This window comes from Chelonia mydas, chromosome 5, assembly GCF_015237465.2.
Source record: "Chelonia mydas isolate rCheMyd1 chromosome 5, rCheMyd1.pri.v2, whole genome shotgun sequence".
In the NCBI taxonomy this organism is placed as follows: domain Eukaryota; kingdom Metazoa; phylum Chordata; order Testudines; family Cheloniidae; genus Chelonia; species Chelonia mydas.
Window position 1 is genome coordinate 97678225 of NC_051245.2, and position 13065 is coordinate 97691289.

Consider the following 13065-nt stretch of genomic DNA (forward strand, 5'->3'; position numbering starts at 1 on the left):
ATCCACTTTATTAGATAATAAATGTCATAGCAATTTTTGACAGAAGTGTCAAAAGAAAACAAAGCAATTTCCTGAACTGCAATATTATCTAAATTGCACTGAAATCTTGATGGGTTGCAATATGAATTGTACATGCTGCAAAGTCTCAAATTGCACAAAGCCAACTCAACAAATGATATGACAAGTGACCACACGCTGTTCCCAAGGAAGCAAAACATTCAAACAAGTCACATGCACAAAGTGTTTGTGTTCTTGTTCAGTACAAAGCAATGAACCATAACTAGAGCTGCAGCAGCATTTCACAAGCAAAAAAACCACAAGTGTACATATGCTTCTCTCATTCATGTCAAGTCCCTTCTCCTCCCCAGCTCTTTATCCTATGAACTCTACTTTAAAGAATCTAATAGACTCTGAGCTTAACTAGGGAATCAGCCAAGTATTTCATTTAATTCATTCCCTCTTCCGTATTACATCCATTCCTGATAAGTGGAACATAGGTATGTATGTGAAGAGATAGATTTTAAAATCTTTAAAATCTTTCTATGATAACACATTTATGGAAAATATGCTGAACTTGCAACAGTACCCTCCAAGCCCAGTAAGCACCAGCAGGACATGCTTATGAACATGAGGGATATTGCAAAAGGCAACTGATGCCCCCGTGACTAAAACATTAATCATATTTTGGCTTCAATAAAAATAATTACCCTCCTTTAAAAAAAAGGAAGAGTCAATTTCAGGGAAACCTAGAGAGAGTCATGAGTCACACTGTTACACTTCTAAACCAAAAAAAAGGAAGCACTGGCATCTTTCATTGGGAGTCTTTCATTTCATTCATTTTCAAATGTGTGCACAGTTCTACTGCTGGTGTGGATCTGCAAGCTGGCTAAGGGTGCAGATGAGAAAGGAACAAACGGAGTATGCAAATGCACCCTTCGCAAAGACTAGTATACTGCCCCGTACCTCAGACACGCTGATGATTTCTTCCTAAACCAACAAGAAGCTGACAAGAACCATAAACTGTATTCAACAAAAAACATGGTTGCATTGTAGACCATTTCTCCCTTCTTCCCAAGTCCAAAATTCTTCTTACTTTATCATAACACTCGAAGGGGAAAGAAAATACAAAGGTCAGCTCTTCCTGTCAGACTGGCATTTTGCAACGTTCAAGGGTTAAGGGCTTTTTCTTTGGTTATTTTTATTTTTTTTTTTGGACAAAAAGATATTGTTGCTCTAACACAGAAGTCAGTACACTGTTGTCTCTGGCAATTAATGCAACTGAATTTGATCAATATTAAACTGAATTTTTCTTCCCACCCCCACCCCCAAAAAACTTTTAAAGCCATACAAGGCACAAACAGATAACGTGGTTTAGCAAGGTCATCTCTCTTCCTTGCCCTCTCTCTTTTGGCCCTGGGTTAATGATCCTTTGTAGATTCAGGTGATGACAGTGGGTCCCTTCCGCCCTGTCCTCTCATGGATCTGAGATATTTTCAGTGCAATGGCTATGAGAGGACTCAGCACAGCCTAGAAGAAAAGGAATACAGTGAGCTACGTTAAGAAGAAAAGTCAATGAACACTTTTTAAAAATCTGTTATTGATTTTTCCCTTGTTCAACACAGTATTAACTAATAATATGAAACGTTATACTGGGTCTAAAGTAGCTAAGCTATGCAGAACGCGCAAACCCCAGATGTTGTAACGATAACCTCACCACACACCAAGAGTAATGGAGAGCTCTGTGTGAAATATGCAATATAAAACCATGTGGAAGTCTCAAACCTGGAATTATTTATGAAGCTGAGTTGAAACTATAACCAAACGGTATTTTCATACACTGCATTGTTAACCTGAAGAAGTCAATGACACAGATACTGAGGCAGGTATCTTAGTAGGAGTCATAAAAATATTTATATGACTAAAACATTATCACTTGCACTTGTATTACATAGGTCAAAGAGGTATTTCCCTTGCAGTTTCAGTTTATAGATCTCTATTTACAACTTTAACAACCTTACAGTTTGTGTCTAAGTGGGAGTGTTTTTTTGTCCAGATGCCTAAACAAAACGAATAAAATGAAAACCTTATCAGGTAAGAGTGATGAAATAACATCTCTGTTTATGCTGCCACTGATTTCAACAGAGTTTATGGCCATAGTCATTTATTCAGAAACTTGGCCAGTGATCAGTGGGATATTACTATTTCTTTCCTATCTGTGGATCCACTTCTAATTGCACAATGATTAGACAACACCACACAGGATAAAGAGTTTATACATTTTATACAATACATTAATATGAAGAGCATGAAAGTTAACATTTCTTGAAAATGCTGCAAAATGAAAAAACAAAACGAGCCAGCTCCTATGCTCTGTAAGTAGGGACAGCTCATTCCTCTAAACAGCTATACCTGCATCAGAGAAGAATCACCACAAATGTACTTGGGCAGAGGGGCATTGTCCCACCATGGAAGAAACAGAGGTGCCCACAGACCACCTGGATCTTGGATACCTTCAGGGGGCACAGAAGCATCTATGCCCTCTTATTGGCTCCGGGCTCCCTCTGACTGTGACCCAGTCCCTGGAAGTGGCTTTCCTAGGGCCTCCCTCTCCCAGATAAAAAAAGAGAGAATTTTTCACTCCGGAGAGGACTGGAAGATAAAAACAGATCACAGGACCCTACCCAGTTTTACCACCTTCATGAGCAATAAAATGACAAATTTAAATAAGAAAGCAAACAAACAAAACAACCCACTCCCTGCTTTGGCTGAAAGCCTTAGGTTAGTCAAGATTACCACATTTAAAGTGTTTTTCAAATTTTATTTCTACTTTTAAAAAGTGTAAAGCTTTATTATTAAAAGTTGAACTCGAAATGACATTAGAAGTGTGCCTGGATACACCACAAACAAACTACTTAATAAAAACTGGTTGAAATGCATTGTTATCCATAAAACAGTATGCAACAACAAAGTTGTACAGTCTGTAAATCGAGCAAAGCTTCTATTAACTTCAGTGAGAGTTTGGCTCAGTTAAGAACAACTGGAGAATATATCTCTAAATCCGTGATTGCCAGGGAAAAATCACACCTCTCACAAACTAGAGATACCAATAGATATCTCAAACATGCATGTATCTGACAAGTGACAATGCCTGGTGCCCTTTGCTTGTGGATGATTTGTACTGGAGCCTTGAGAGATGTGTCATCCATTGTAGAGGCTGCCTGGCTCACTGCATTTTTATTCTGCCGTCTTGCAGAACTCCCATCCAATTGCCTTTCTCCATCTCCACATTCTCAGTTATGTTTTCCCCAAAAACTGTAATCCATTTGCAAAGGATCAAGGCTTCACAGCATTCTAAACTGCACCCAAGGGCTTGTTAAAAGCTGAGCAGATTCAGAGGTTTGGCTTTGTGCAAATATTTTCTTTGAACTCAGTCCAGATGGGTTCATATTTTAAGCTTTGTGGGAAAATCTCATCTTTGCGGCAAAATTTCACTTGGTTTATGTCAAATGTGGGCAATGTCCCTCCCCTTCAAAAACAAATTGTGTGCTATTCTGATGAAAAATCATAATTAGCCCAGGTTAGCTTGAAAAGTGCATGAATCTTAGTAAACCTTTTGACCAATCTGGTCTGAGTGTCGTTTGTAAGGCCATCCAAACCTACATGAGTTTTGCCTGGTTTAGGAATGAACATTTAGCACAGCTCTAAAATTCCCTCTCTAATCTAACGTAAACCTCAGGTGACCATGCTGGCAAAGTAATTTCATCTCTGACAAAACAAATACTTTGATTTATGTCTCCAGAAAAGTTCTGGAAAAGTTAAAGCCATGAAAGCCCAAAGGGATCTTGCAACATTGGATGAATAGGCAACAAAATGGCAGATGGAATTCAATGTTAATAAGTGCAAAGTAATGCACATTAAAAAACATAATCCCAACTATACATGCAAAATTATGGGGTCTAAATTAGCTGTTACCACTCGAGAAAGATCTTGGAGTCATTGTGGATAGTTCTCTGAAAATATCTGCTCAGTGTTCAGCAACAGTCTAAAAAGCTAACAGAATGTTAGGAACCATTAGGAAAGTGATTGATAACAACACAGTAAATATAATGCCATTATATAAATACATGGCACACCCACACCTTGACAACTGCATGCAGTTCTGGTCACCCCATCCCAAAAAAGATATATTAGAATTGGAAGAGGAAGCAAGAAGGCCCAAAAAAATGATTAGAGGTATGGAATAGCTTTCATATGAGGTGAGATTAAAAAGACTGGGACTGTTCAGTTTGGAGAAGAGATAACTAAGGGGGGATATGATAGAGGTCTATAAAATCATGACTGGCATGGAGAAAGTGAATCAGGAAGAGTATTTACTCCTTCTCATAATACAAGAGCCAGAGGTCACCAAATGAAATTAATAGGGAGCAGGTTTAAAATAAGCAAAAGGAGGTACTTCTTCACACAACACACACCAGTGGAATTCATTGACAGGAGAAATTGTGAAGGCTAATACTATAACTGGCTTTAAAAAAGAATTAGATTAGTTCATCGAGGATAGGTCCATCAATGGCCATTAGCCAAGATAGTCAGGGACACAACCCCATGCTCTAGATCAGGGGTTCTCACACTTCATTGCACCGCAACCCCCTTTTGACAATAAAAATTACTACACGGCCCAGGAGGGAGGACGGAAACCTGAGTCCCACCGCCCAAGGGATTCAGCCCTAGGCAGGGGGCCTGTAACCTGAGCTCCAGTGCCGTCCAAGGCTGAAACCCTCAGGCTTTGGCCCCAGGCGGTGGGGTTTGGGCTTCAGCCCCGGGTCCCAACAAGTTTAAGCCAACCCTGGCGACCCCATTAAAATGGGGTTGTGACCCACTTTGGGTCCTGACCCACAGTTTGAGAATCGCTGCTCTAGATGTCCCTAAGCCTCTGACTGCCAGATGTTAGGACTGGACGATAGGGGATGGGTCACTCAGTAATTGCCCTGTTCTGTTCTTTCCCTATGATATTGGCCACACTAGGAAGACAGGACTGAGTAGATGGACCACTGGTCTGACCCAGTGTGGCCGTTCTTATATTCTTATGAGAGAATACTCCCACCTTGGGATTCAAAGCATTTTTAAGAACACCAGATAATACTTATAACTTCTTTTACATAAGTTCAAACACCTGCTTTTGTGTTTGTTAGGGTTTTTTTCTTGTGATGTTAGGCTACATTTAGCAGGAAAAAAAAAACCCTTCAAAACACTGTGCCAGGCTTTGTATTTATAGGGTTTTCTCATCTTAAAATGTACCCAAGTGAACATGGTAGAACAACTTTATGACACAGGCTAAGTTGTGTTTACACGCACTGCCATCTGCACTAACCTTTTTATTTCATCTCCTATCAGCCCACAGAAAAACAACAACAAAAATCCAAACTAGCCAGTTATTAAATGAATGTCACAGTAGGGCAGAGATCCATTGCGTAATCAGCTATACTTCATGTGGCTGTTGTACAGGGTTTAGGGTACTTGACTTACTATTAGACCAAATGACCCTTCAGAGTTTTCCAGATGTTAAGACAGTTACACAGACCCAGCTGCTGACTTCTAACCAGAGCTACAGCAGCAAGAGCCAGCAGAACTCACTTTTCTGGAACAAGTGCTGATTTTCCGAAGGAGAGATAGGCAAGTGAAATCCATGATTCATGAGATCTTCTATAATCATTGTCACCAGACAGATGTATTTTTAAAATGTGTCTGGAAAAGAAAATGGTCTGGAAATGCTTTTTTTGTTTCAAACTATTCTCAATATGGCACACTGTAAGGTGACCTAGTGTGGCATCAGAAGCTAAATTATTTGAACTGACATGGAAAATGCTGAGTTATATAAGATCATGAGCAAACAGCTGAAAATGCCCTACCTCTCATTAATCCTTTTAAAAAGTCCCATATTATTTAATAGTAAGTGGAAAAACTTTGTATGGACTTTTTCAACCATCCTATACATTTCAATATTAAACTGTATACCTACTATATGACTTTATAGATTACTTCAAAACACCAATAGAAAGGACATATTCTCTATTAAATTCTACTATTTCTTAGAATTATTGCTATATCTTATTAAATATATAGAAATGTGTTGTTTCACCCCTATTAAATTCTATGGAACTTTTCCCAGTAGGGTTCTTATTTGAAAGAATTCTCTTTCACAAGAGAAACAGACATGCAATGCACTGTGGTTGCATGCTGCTATTGGATTCTTTTGTAGCTAGTTAGCATAGCCAACCATTTAATACAAGTATGTCCCTGGGAAATACATTTATATTTGTGATCCATGTGGTTCTATATTTGTACAGCACCTGACACAATGTGCTCCAGGTCCACAACTGTGGCCCCTAGGTACAACTTCAATACATATAATAAATAACAATGTACTGTGAATAAAAATGAGCAGATATTTGAAGCAACCTAACCTTTTTGCTGCACTGTTTCCTGTACATGCCCTGTACAATACCAGCATGACACTCGTATTTGAAATAACATTTTATTAACCATGACAACAAATCAAAAAGATTCTGCATATGGACTGTAATTTTTTCCCCTTTAGATTTAAAACCTTATCCAACTTCCATGATTGCACCCAGGTAGCTAGGTAAAGCACAAGTAAATATTAGCCTTCTGTCATGATTTATTAATAGGCAATAAATATGAGGTGAGTCAGAAACTGAAGCTACATGTGAACATACGGGTCACCAAACCTTATTTTGAGTACGTTACACCCACTCAATTGATCTGTTATCCTTTTCACCTTGGTTAAATTTAGCATAACTAATTGCTTGGTAAACAGAAGAAAAAGAATGTGCCAATACATAAAAGTTCAAGGTTCTAGATGAAAGCAAGCATGCACTGCTTATGGCTATTGAATGATAAAGAATAATTTGGCAGAGGCTGCTTCTTGGCTGGCTAATAAAAGCCAAAGAATTGGTCTCCAGGGCCCAGATCCTCAAAGGTACTTAGGCACCTAACTCCCATTCTACAGAAGTTAGGAGCATAAATACCTTTGAGGGTCTGGGCCTTTGCCTTTAACATCTTCTTCCTAGTTAGCCAGAAAGCAGCCTTAGAGAGAGAAAGATAATAACTTTTGTTGGACTCACTTCTGTTGGAGAGAAAGAGAGAGAGAGAGAGACAAGCTTTAGAACTCTTCCTCAGGTCTCTTCTTCAGGTTTTCTTTAGTGCTGTGAATTAAAAATGCTTAAACAGCAAGTAAATTTTCTCTAATTTATTTTGGTCACTCACTGAGGATTGGTTATTTTAATTAGTGCCTCTGCTTCTAAATCTTATGCACTGTTGCAAAGGTTACCTCCTGGCTAGCTAGTAGGAGAGAGTGAATGGTTATGGAACACAGGGTCCCCTCCTTAGCTCCTGCTAGTAAGCCAAGAAGCAATCTCGGCCAATTTATTTCACAGGGACTGCATGCTCACTTTTATCTAGAACCTTGAACTTTTAGGTATCAGCACGTTTTATTATTCTTGTTTTATCCCTTGGACTTCTATGTATATTGGCATGTTTCATTTTTCCTGTTTATCAAACATTTGGTTATGATAAATTTAACCTTGGTGAAAAGTATAACAGATTAATTGAGTGAGCACACTGTACTAAAAATAAGTTTTTAATTACCCTTAAGTTCACTGATAGCTCTGTTGATCTGTCGCACCACTTTTATGGCCTATTTATTAACTGAAGCAAAAGAGACTTTTATTAACCGTTCTTTTGCCTAGCTACAAGGGTACAATCATTGAAGCTGTAACCTTTGAAAAGGAAGCTATAACTGTAAAAGGCTAAGAGGCTGGAAAGGCAACAGATCTCCCTGACTGGCAAACAGCTGGCATGTTAGGGGCACAGCCAGAGCCCTCTTGTGCTCTAGCTAGTCCAAGCTGAAGAAATGGCTCCTTGGGACCATATCCAGTTTGGATAATTTAGAGCAGCCCCAAGACTGCTTTAAACAATGCCAGGGCTTGTGTAGAACAAGACGCCAAAGCCGTGAGCCACCAGATTCTTCACAGTTCACTCCTGCTAGCTGCACCTAGATAATACTGAGCACAGCTAAGAATTTTCTTCCAAATGTACCATTGCCAAAGTATCATGCTATTGAAGTGGAAGAGCAGAACACTGATGACTTCTGATGATCTTGCAAGTGAAAGACCACAGGTGTCATTGTCATAGTCAAAGTCAAACATAGCTATGCTGATATTATAAGTCCAAACTTTTCTGGGAGCTCTTCAACATCAGCTTAATTCAGGAGCAGTGTCTTCAACACTCCAAACAGTGGCCAAGATCAATTGATAATTATGTCACAAAAACATCTGAAAGGCAAAGACTGGAACCTGATATGAAAGTTGCATTCTTCTTTTATGCTGACATCATCATCTTCAATGTAGCACAAAATCAGAAATTTAAAGAAGCGATTGAAGCACTTCACCATGGATATATTATTCTGGACAGATTTAAACTCACAGCTCTTCTACTAGATGCTACAAAGACAGAATCAGAAGAAACACTGGGGAAAAAACTAAAGAATCAAAAGACCACAAGTTGGTTGTTCAGACATCAGAAATGACCCAACAACAGCTAAAAGCATTTCTACATATTGCTACTGATTCTACATCTGGAAAGAAAATTGCAGAATACCTATCAGGGTTCCCTCCCCACTCTGAACTCTAGGGTACAGATGTGGGGACCCGCATGAAAGACCCCCTAAGCTTATTTTTATCAGCTTTGGTTAAAAACTCCCCAAGGCACAAATTCTCCTTTGTACTTTGGATTAGTACAAAAGTGAATACTGCCACCACCAAGTGATTCAAACAAACATTTAGGGAGGGCCACTTGGAACCCTATCTCCCCTCTAATATCCTCCCAAGCCCTACATCCCCTTTCCTGGGGTGGCTTGAGAATAAACAAGATGAGCACAGACCAACCTTGGGATTTTAGGGATACTAAAACCCCCAATCAGATTCTTAAAAAACAGAACTTTATTAGAAGCACAAAGAAATGAAAAAAGAACAACTCTGTAAGATTAAAATGGAAGATAATCCCACATGCAGTCAGATTTAAAACACAGAGAATCCCTCTAGGCAAAACCTTAAGTTACAAAAGGACACAAAACACAGGAATACACATTTCCCCCAGCACAGCGAATTTCACAAGCCAAAACAAAGAAAACCTAACACATTTTCGAGCTAGATTACTTACTAACTACAGGAGTTGAGGGCTTGCATCCTTGATCTGTTCCTGGCAAAGGTATCACACAGACAGACAAAAGCCTTCCCCCCGCCCAGATTTGAAAGTATCTTGTCCCCTCATTGGTCATTTTGGGTCAGGTGCCAGCCAGGTTACCTGAGCTTCTTAACCCTTTACAGGTAAAAGGACTTTGCCTCTGGCCAGGAGGGATTTTATAGCACTGTATACAGAAAGGTGGTTACCCTTCCCTTTATATTTATGACAATACCATATTGCGTCCAAGTTGCTGAAATGCTATCTGAGAATCCAGAGAAATGTAGGACAATTAGCTATGGTCCTTTGTCATCTGCTCTGTTGACAAAAATGAAATGGAAAGTATGAGAGCTTGTCAGGTGCAGTCAAACTACATTTCTGACAAAGAGTTGCTCTTTTCCTTGTTGAGACAATAACACCACCTAACGGTCCTAAAGCACAATGTAGAAGTAAAAAATTCCTTCTGCAAACATCAGCCTCCTGGCTGGTGGATTTTAAAAGGATCCCAACTAGAGTTTAGGGGGGAAAAAAGGTAAAGTTTCAATGTTCAAAAAAAAAAATCTACCAGCTCAATTCTCAATAACATGGTGCAACTCTCCAGATGATGGTCTCTCTGTAAGGATGCTGAGGTTTGCACTGAACACAGGGAGGTCTTTGATCAAATCATAATACCCATTATACATAACAAGGGTGTCTACAAAGAAGCACTCAATTTAAAAAAAGCAGTTGAAAAGATTTCAGAAGAACTGACAGATTATTGACTGAGGACAATATTATCTATGATTCAGGGAAAATCAGGATTGATCTATTACCAAAGAACTAGAACCAAACAAGGACAAAAACTAATGGATTATAATTGACAATTCAGAGAGGCTATGGAACCATTCCATTACTTAGCCAATTTAACTGGTCCCAAATACAAAGGTTATAGGTGGAGCCCAGAATGGGAAGAATAGGCTGAAATGTGACCAATGGAACATAATCTTAAATCTTTTACATAGCCAGATTTCTATCTGAAATCCATGTTTGTGAAGGAGATTGTGTTACAGTTTCTTGCATCAAAATAGTAAAAAACTGTGGAAATAAAAATCATAGAAAAGGGAACAGCTGAATTAAGAATGTTGTCAACTTTTAAATGAATTTTACTGATCCCCTGCATCAATCAAGTGCGTAAGTATGCATTTACCATGTTTAGTCTGGTCTGTTTGAAGCTTTGTAACATGCCAAATAAGTTGGCAGAAGTATATCTGTATTGAGGCTGACACTTGTTAGTGGAATGTAGACTCAGTTATTGTGTTCTTGTCTTACTTGAAAGCTTGCAGTTCTGTGCATCTGCTTTACTGTGTTTGAAGAATAAGCATGCTTGCAGAGTGAATCACATAGCTTGTTTTGTGTTTCACTTTAACAAATCGTCCAGGGCTTTTTAGTGAGTCCCCACTCCCCCTGAAAATACCAATTGATTTTTGAGGTCTATGGGAATAATCGCAACCACTCTAGCTGTAGGTGTACAATTTTTCAGAAGTCTAGATATACAACTGTTAATTTTCCTAGATGATATGTTTTACTTCTGGAAAGAAACACTTGGTATTTGTAGCTGCCATATTAAGCTGGTCTATGTCAGATGTTTGCTAATAACAGTGGCCAAGATTTTCAAAACCAGGAGCCTAAAGTTACATTTCTATTTTTGAAAATCTTGACTATCGTGTATATGTTCTGATCTAATGGGATGATTAAGTGGTGTAGAGGGTTTTCTGAAGGCCCCCTGCAGTGGGGTGGATTTCATCCTGAGTGAGATTCAGGAATTATTGTTTCCTGTAGAAGTATAACAGAGTACATTGAATTCTGAACAAGTAATTCTGTTTAATCTTAAGAGAATCATTATTCCACATCTTTTTTGATAGAAATGAAATCTTTCACACTATCTTGGTGAATCTTGGTAATATGTATCTAGTAATGTGCTATAAAGAATATATGTGGATTCTGGAACTGATAATAAGCATATTTTATCTCAGTTTGAATGCTACTTATCAAAAGAAAAGTGCACTGTCTGGGATGGGAATGTAAAAGGAGAAGAGAAGCAAAATGGTGAAACTTCAGAAAAATTGGAAGATTATCTTGGTTTGAATGGGAACATAAAAGTTGGGATGCTTATGAGAGTCTTATTCACAGTAGTTGAACATCATGAATCTGTAAAACTCTGCTGAAACAAACTTGACTATAGTCTCTCTCACAAGATTGCAATATTTCTTGCTCATGGTTAAGGCATGCAAATCGTCTCATGGTGTTTTGGATCTTCTGTTTCTGATATCAGCTGAAATCTGTGTGTGCAGAAGCATGTGGCAATGAAAAACGTATTTTAAAAAAAGTTGAGCATTTTCAAATGTCAAAATAAATAAAAGGCTTGATTAAGGGATATTGGAATAATGTGGCCCTTTTGTCTGAAGTAGTTCAACCACCTCTAACACCTCGGCAGCCAAGCAGCAGAAAGTCAATAAATAATACTGTGATTTGGTTTGCAATGCACAAAAGTATGGCACAAACAGGGTAGATTCTGATTGGCTGCCTCAGTGACAGTGCATTGATACAACAGATACATATGAAAATCAGGCTAAGTAAGAAAGGCAATTAAACTAAAACAAAAATGAACAGTCTCCAAAGTCTTGTTTGCCCTTTGAATTCCTGTTGATCACTCCACTGTAACTGGAAATAGATAGGAAATATTGGTTAAACAAAAGGAAGTTGCAGAACTGAAATTCTGTCACATCTCCTCTTGATGCATGCATATAATTCCTATTCCCCTTAGTGGGAGCAAAGTACACCAGTAACAAAAGATTCTACCCATGGCTGCACAACAATATTGTCTCTCTGACAAAGGGATTTCCTTATTTATTAACTACTTATTATGGTGTGAATGTTTCCACCTATGGTCACTGATGTTCTGCTGTACAATTATTAAGCTTTCATTTGCTAATTGGGTATTACTTGAAAGTAGAATTACTGGGTATTTCATTTTCATTTGGGTATTACTTGAAAGTAGAATGATTTACTCCCTTTAAATGGAGCTCATTGCCCGGTTGAAGGTAAGGATCAGTGACCCTCCCAGTCCATACTGTCTTACTGTAGTCAGTGAAGCATCTGGTTTGGGAAAGCTCACACTGGAAAGTGTACTCCACCATGGGATTAGAAGAAAGAGGGAGTATTTATCGATAGCGTTGAGGTGGAAATTCTGTGTGCTCCAGCATGTGTGTGCCGGGGAGGGGGGGGGAGGAGGTGACAGTGATCCTCTTTCTACTATCCTTCATGAATCTGCACAGAAGTTGGCATAATAATGCTCCTTTGAGTGCTGGGCTTCAGACAGGCTAGCCCAACTGATGGTGCTATGTGACCCCCAGGAGACATGTCAGGTTGGTGGGGTTGAAAACATTCTACTTGCATTCATTCTGCACATGCAACATGCTTCAGAGCGTCTCTAATTCCATAGCTCCACAGCGTCCTCAATACGCCAAAAAGGAGTGAGGCCACTATTTGGCCCTAAATCTACAAAGGTAGAACACCTGTTCTTTTGTTTTGTTATTTTACTGGATATTCACATATACATATGCATTGCCTAGTCACCAAAAAGGAGCTCTAGGTTAAATGCCTCCTACCATTAGATGGCACTCTCACCTATCTATGGTAACCCATATTGACATGAACTAGCTTTGTGAAGACAAGACTAAAGTACTTTATACAAAACAGTTCATTCTACTGCAGCTGTTGCAAAAATGAGATGAAACTCCTGTAAAATCAGAAGGCTTTTCTTTTTCT

General features: G+C 38.8%; 1 protein-coding gene across 2 annotated transcripts in view; it reads right to left on the reverse strand.

Annotated features, from left to right (window-relative positions):
- The window catches only part of PGM5 (phosphoglucomutase 5), a 112462-nt gene continuing 99397 nt past the window's right edge, over nt 1–13065 (reverse strand). For both annotated transcript variants that reach the window (XM_043547222.1, XM_037901864.2), the window contains exon 11: nt 1–1527. In XM_043547222.1, coding sequence (XP_043403157.1) covers nt 1438–1527 — 90 coding nt within the window. In that variant the 3' untranslated portion in view covers nt 1–1437. The remainder of the gene's footprint in view (nt 1528–13065) is intronic.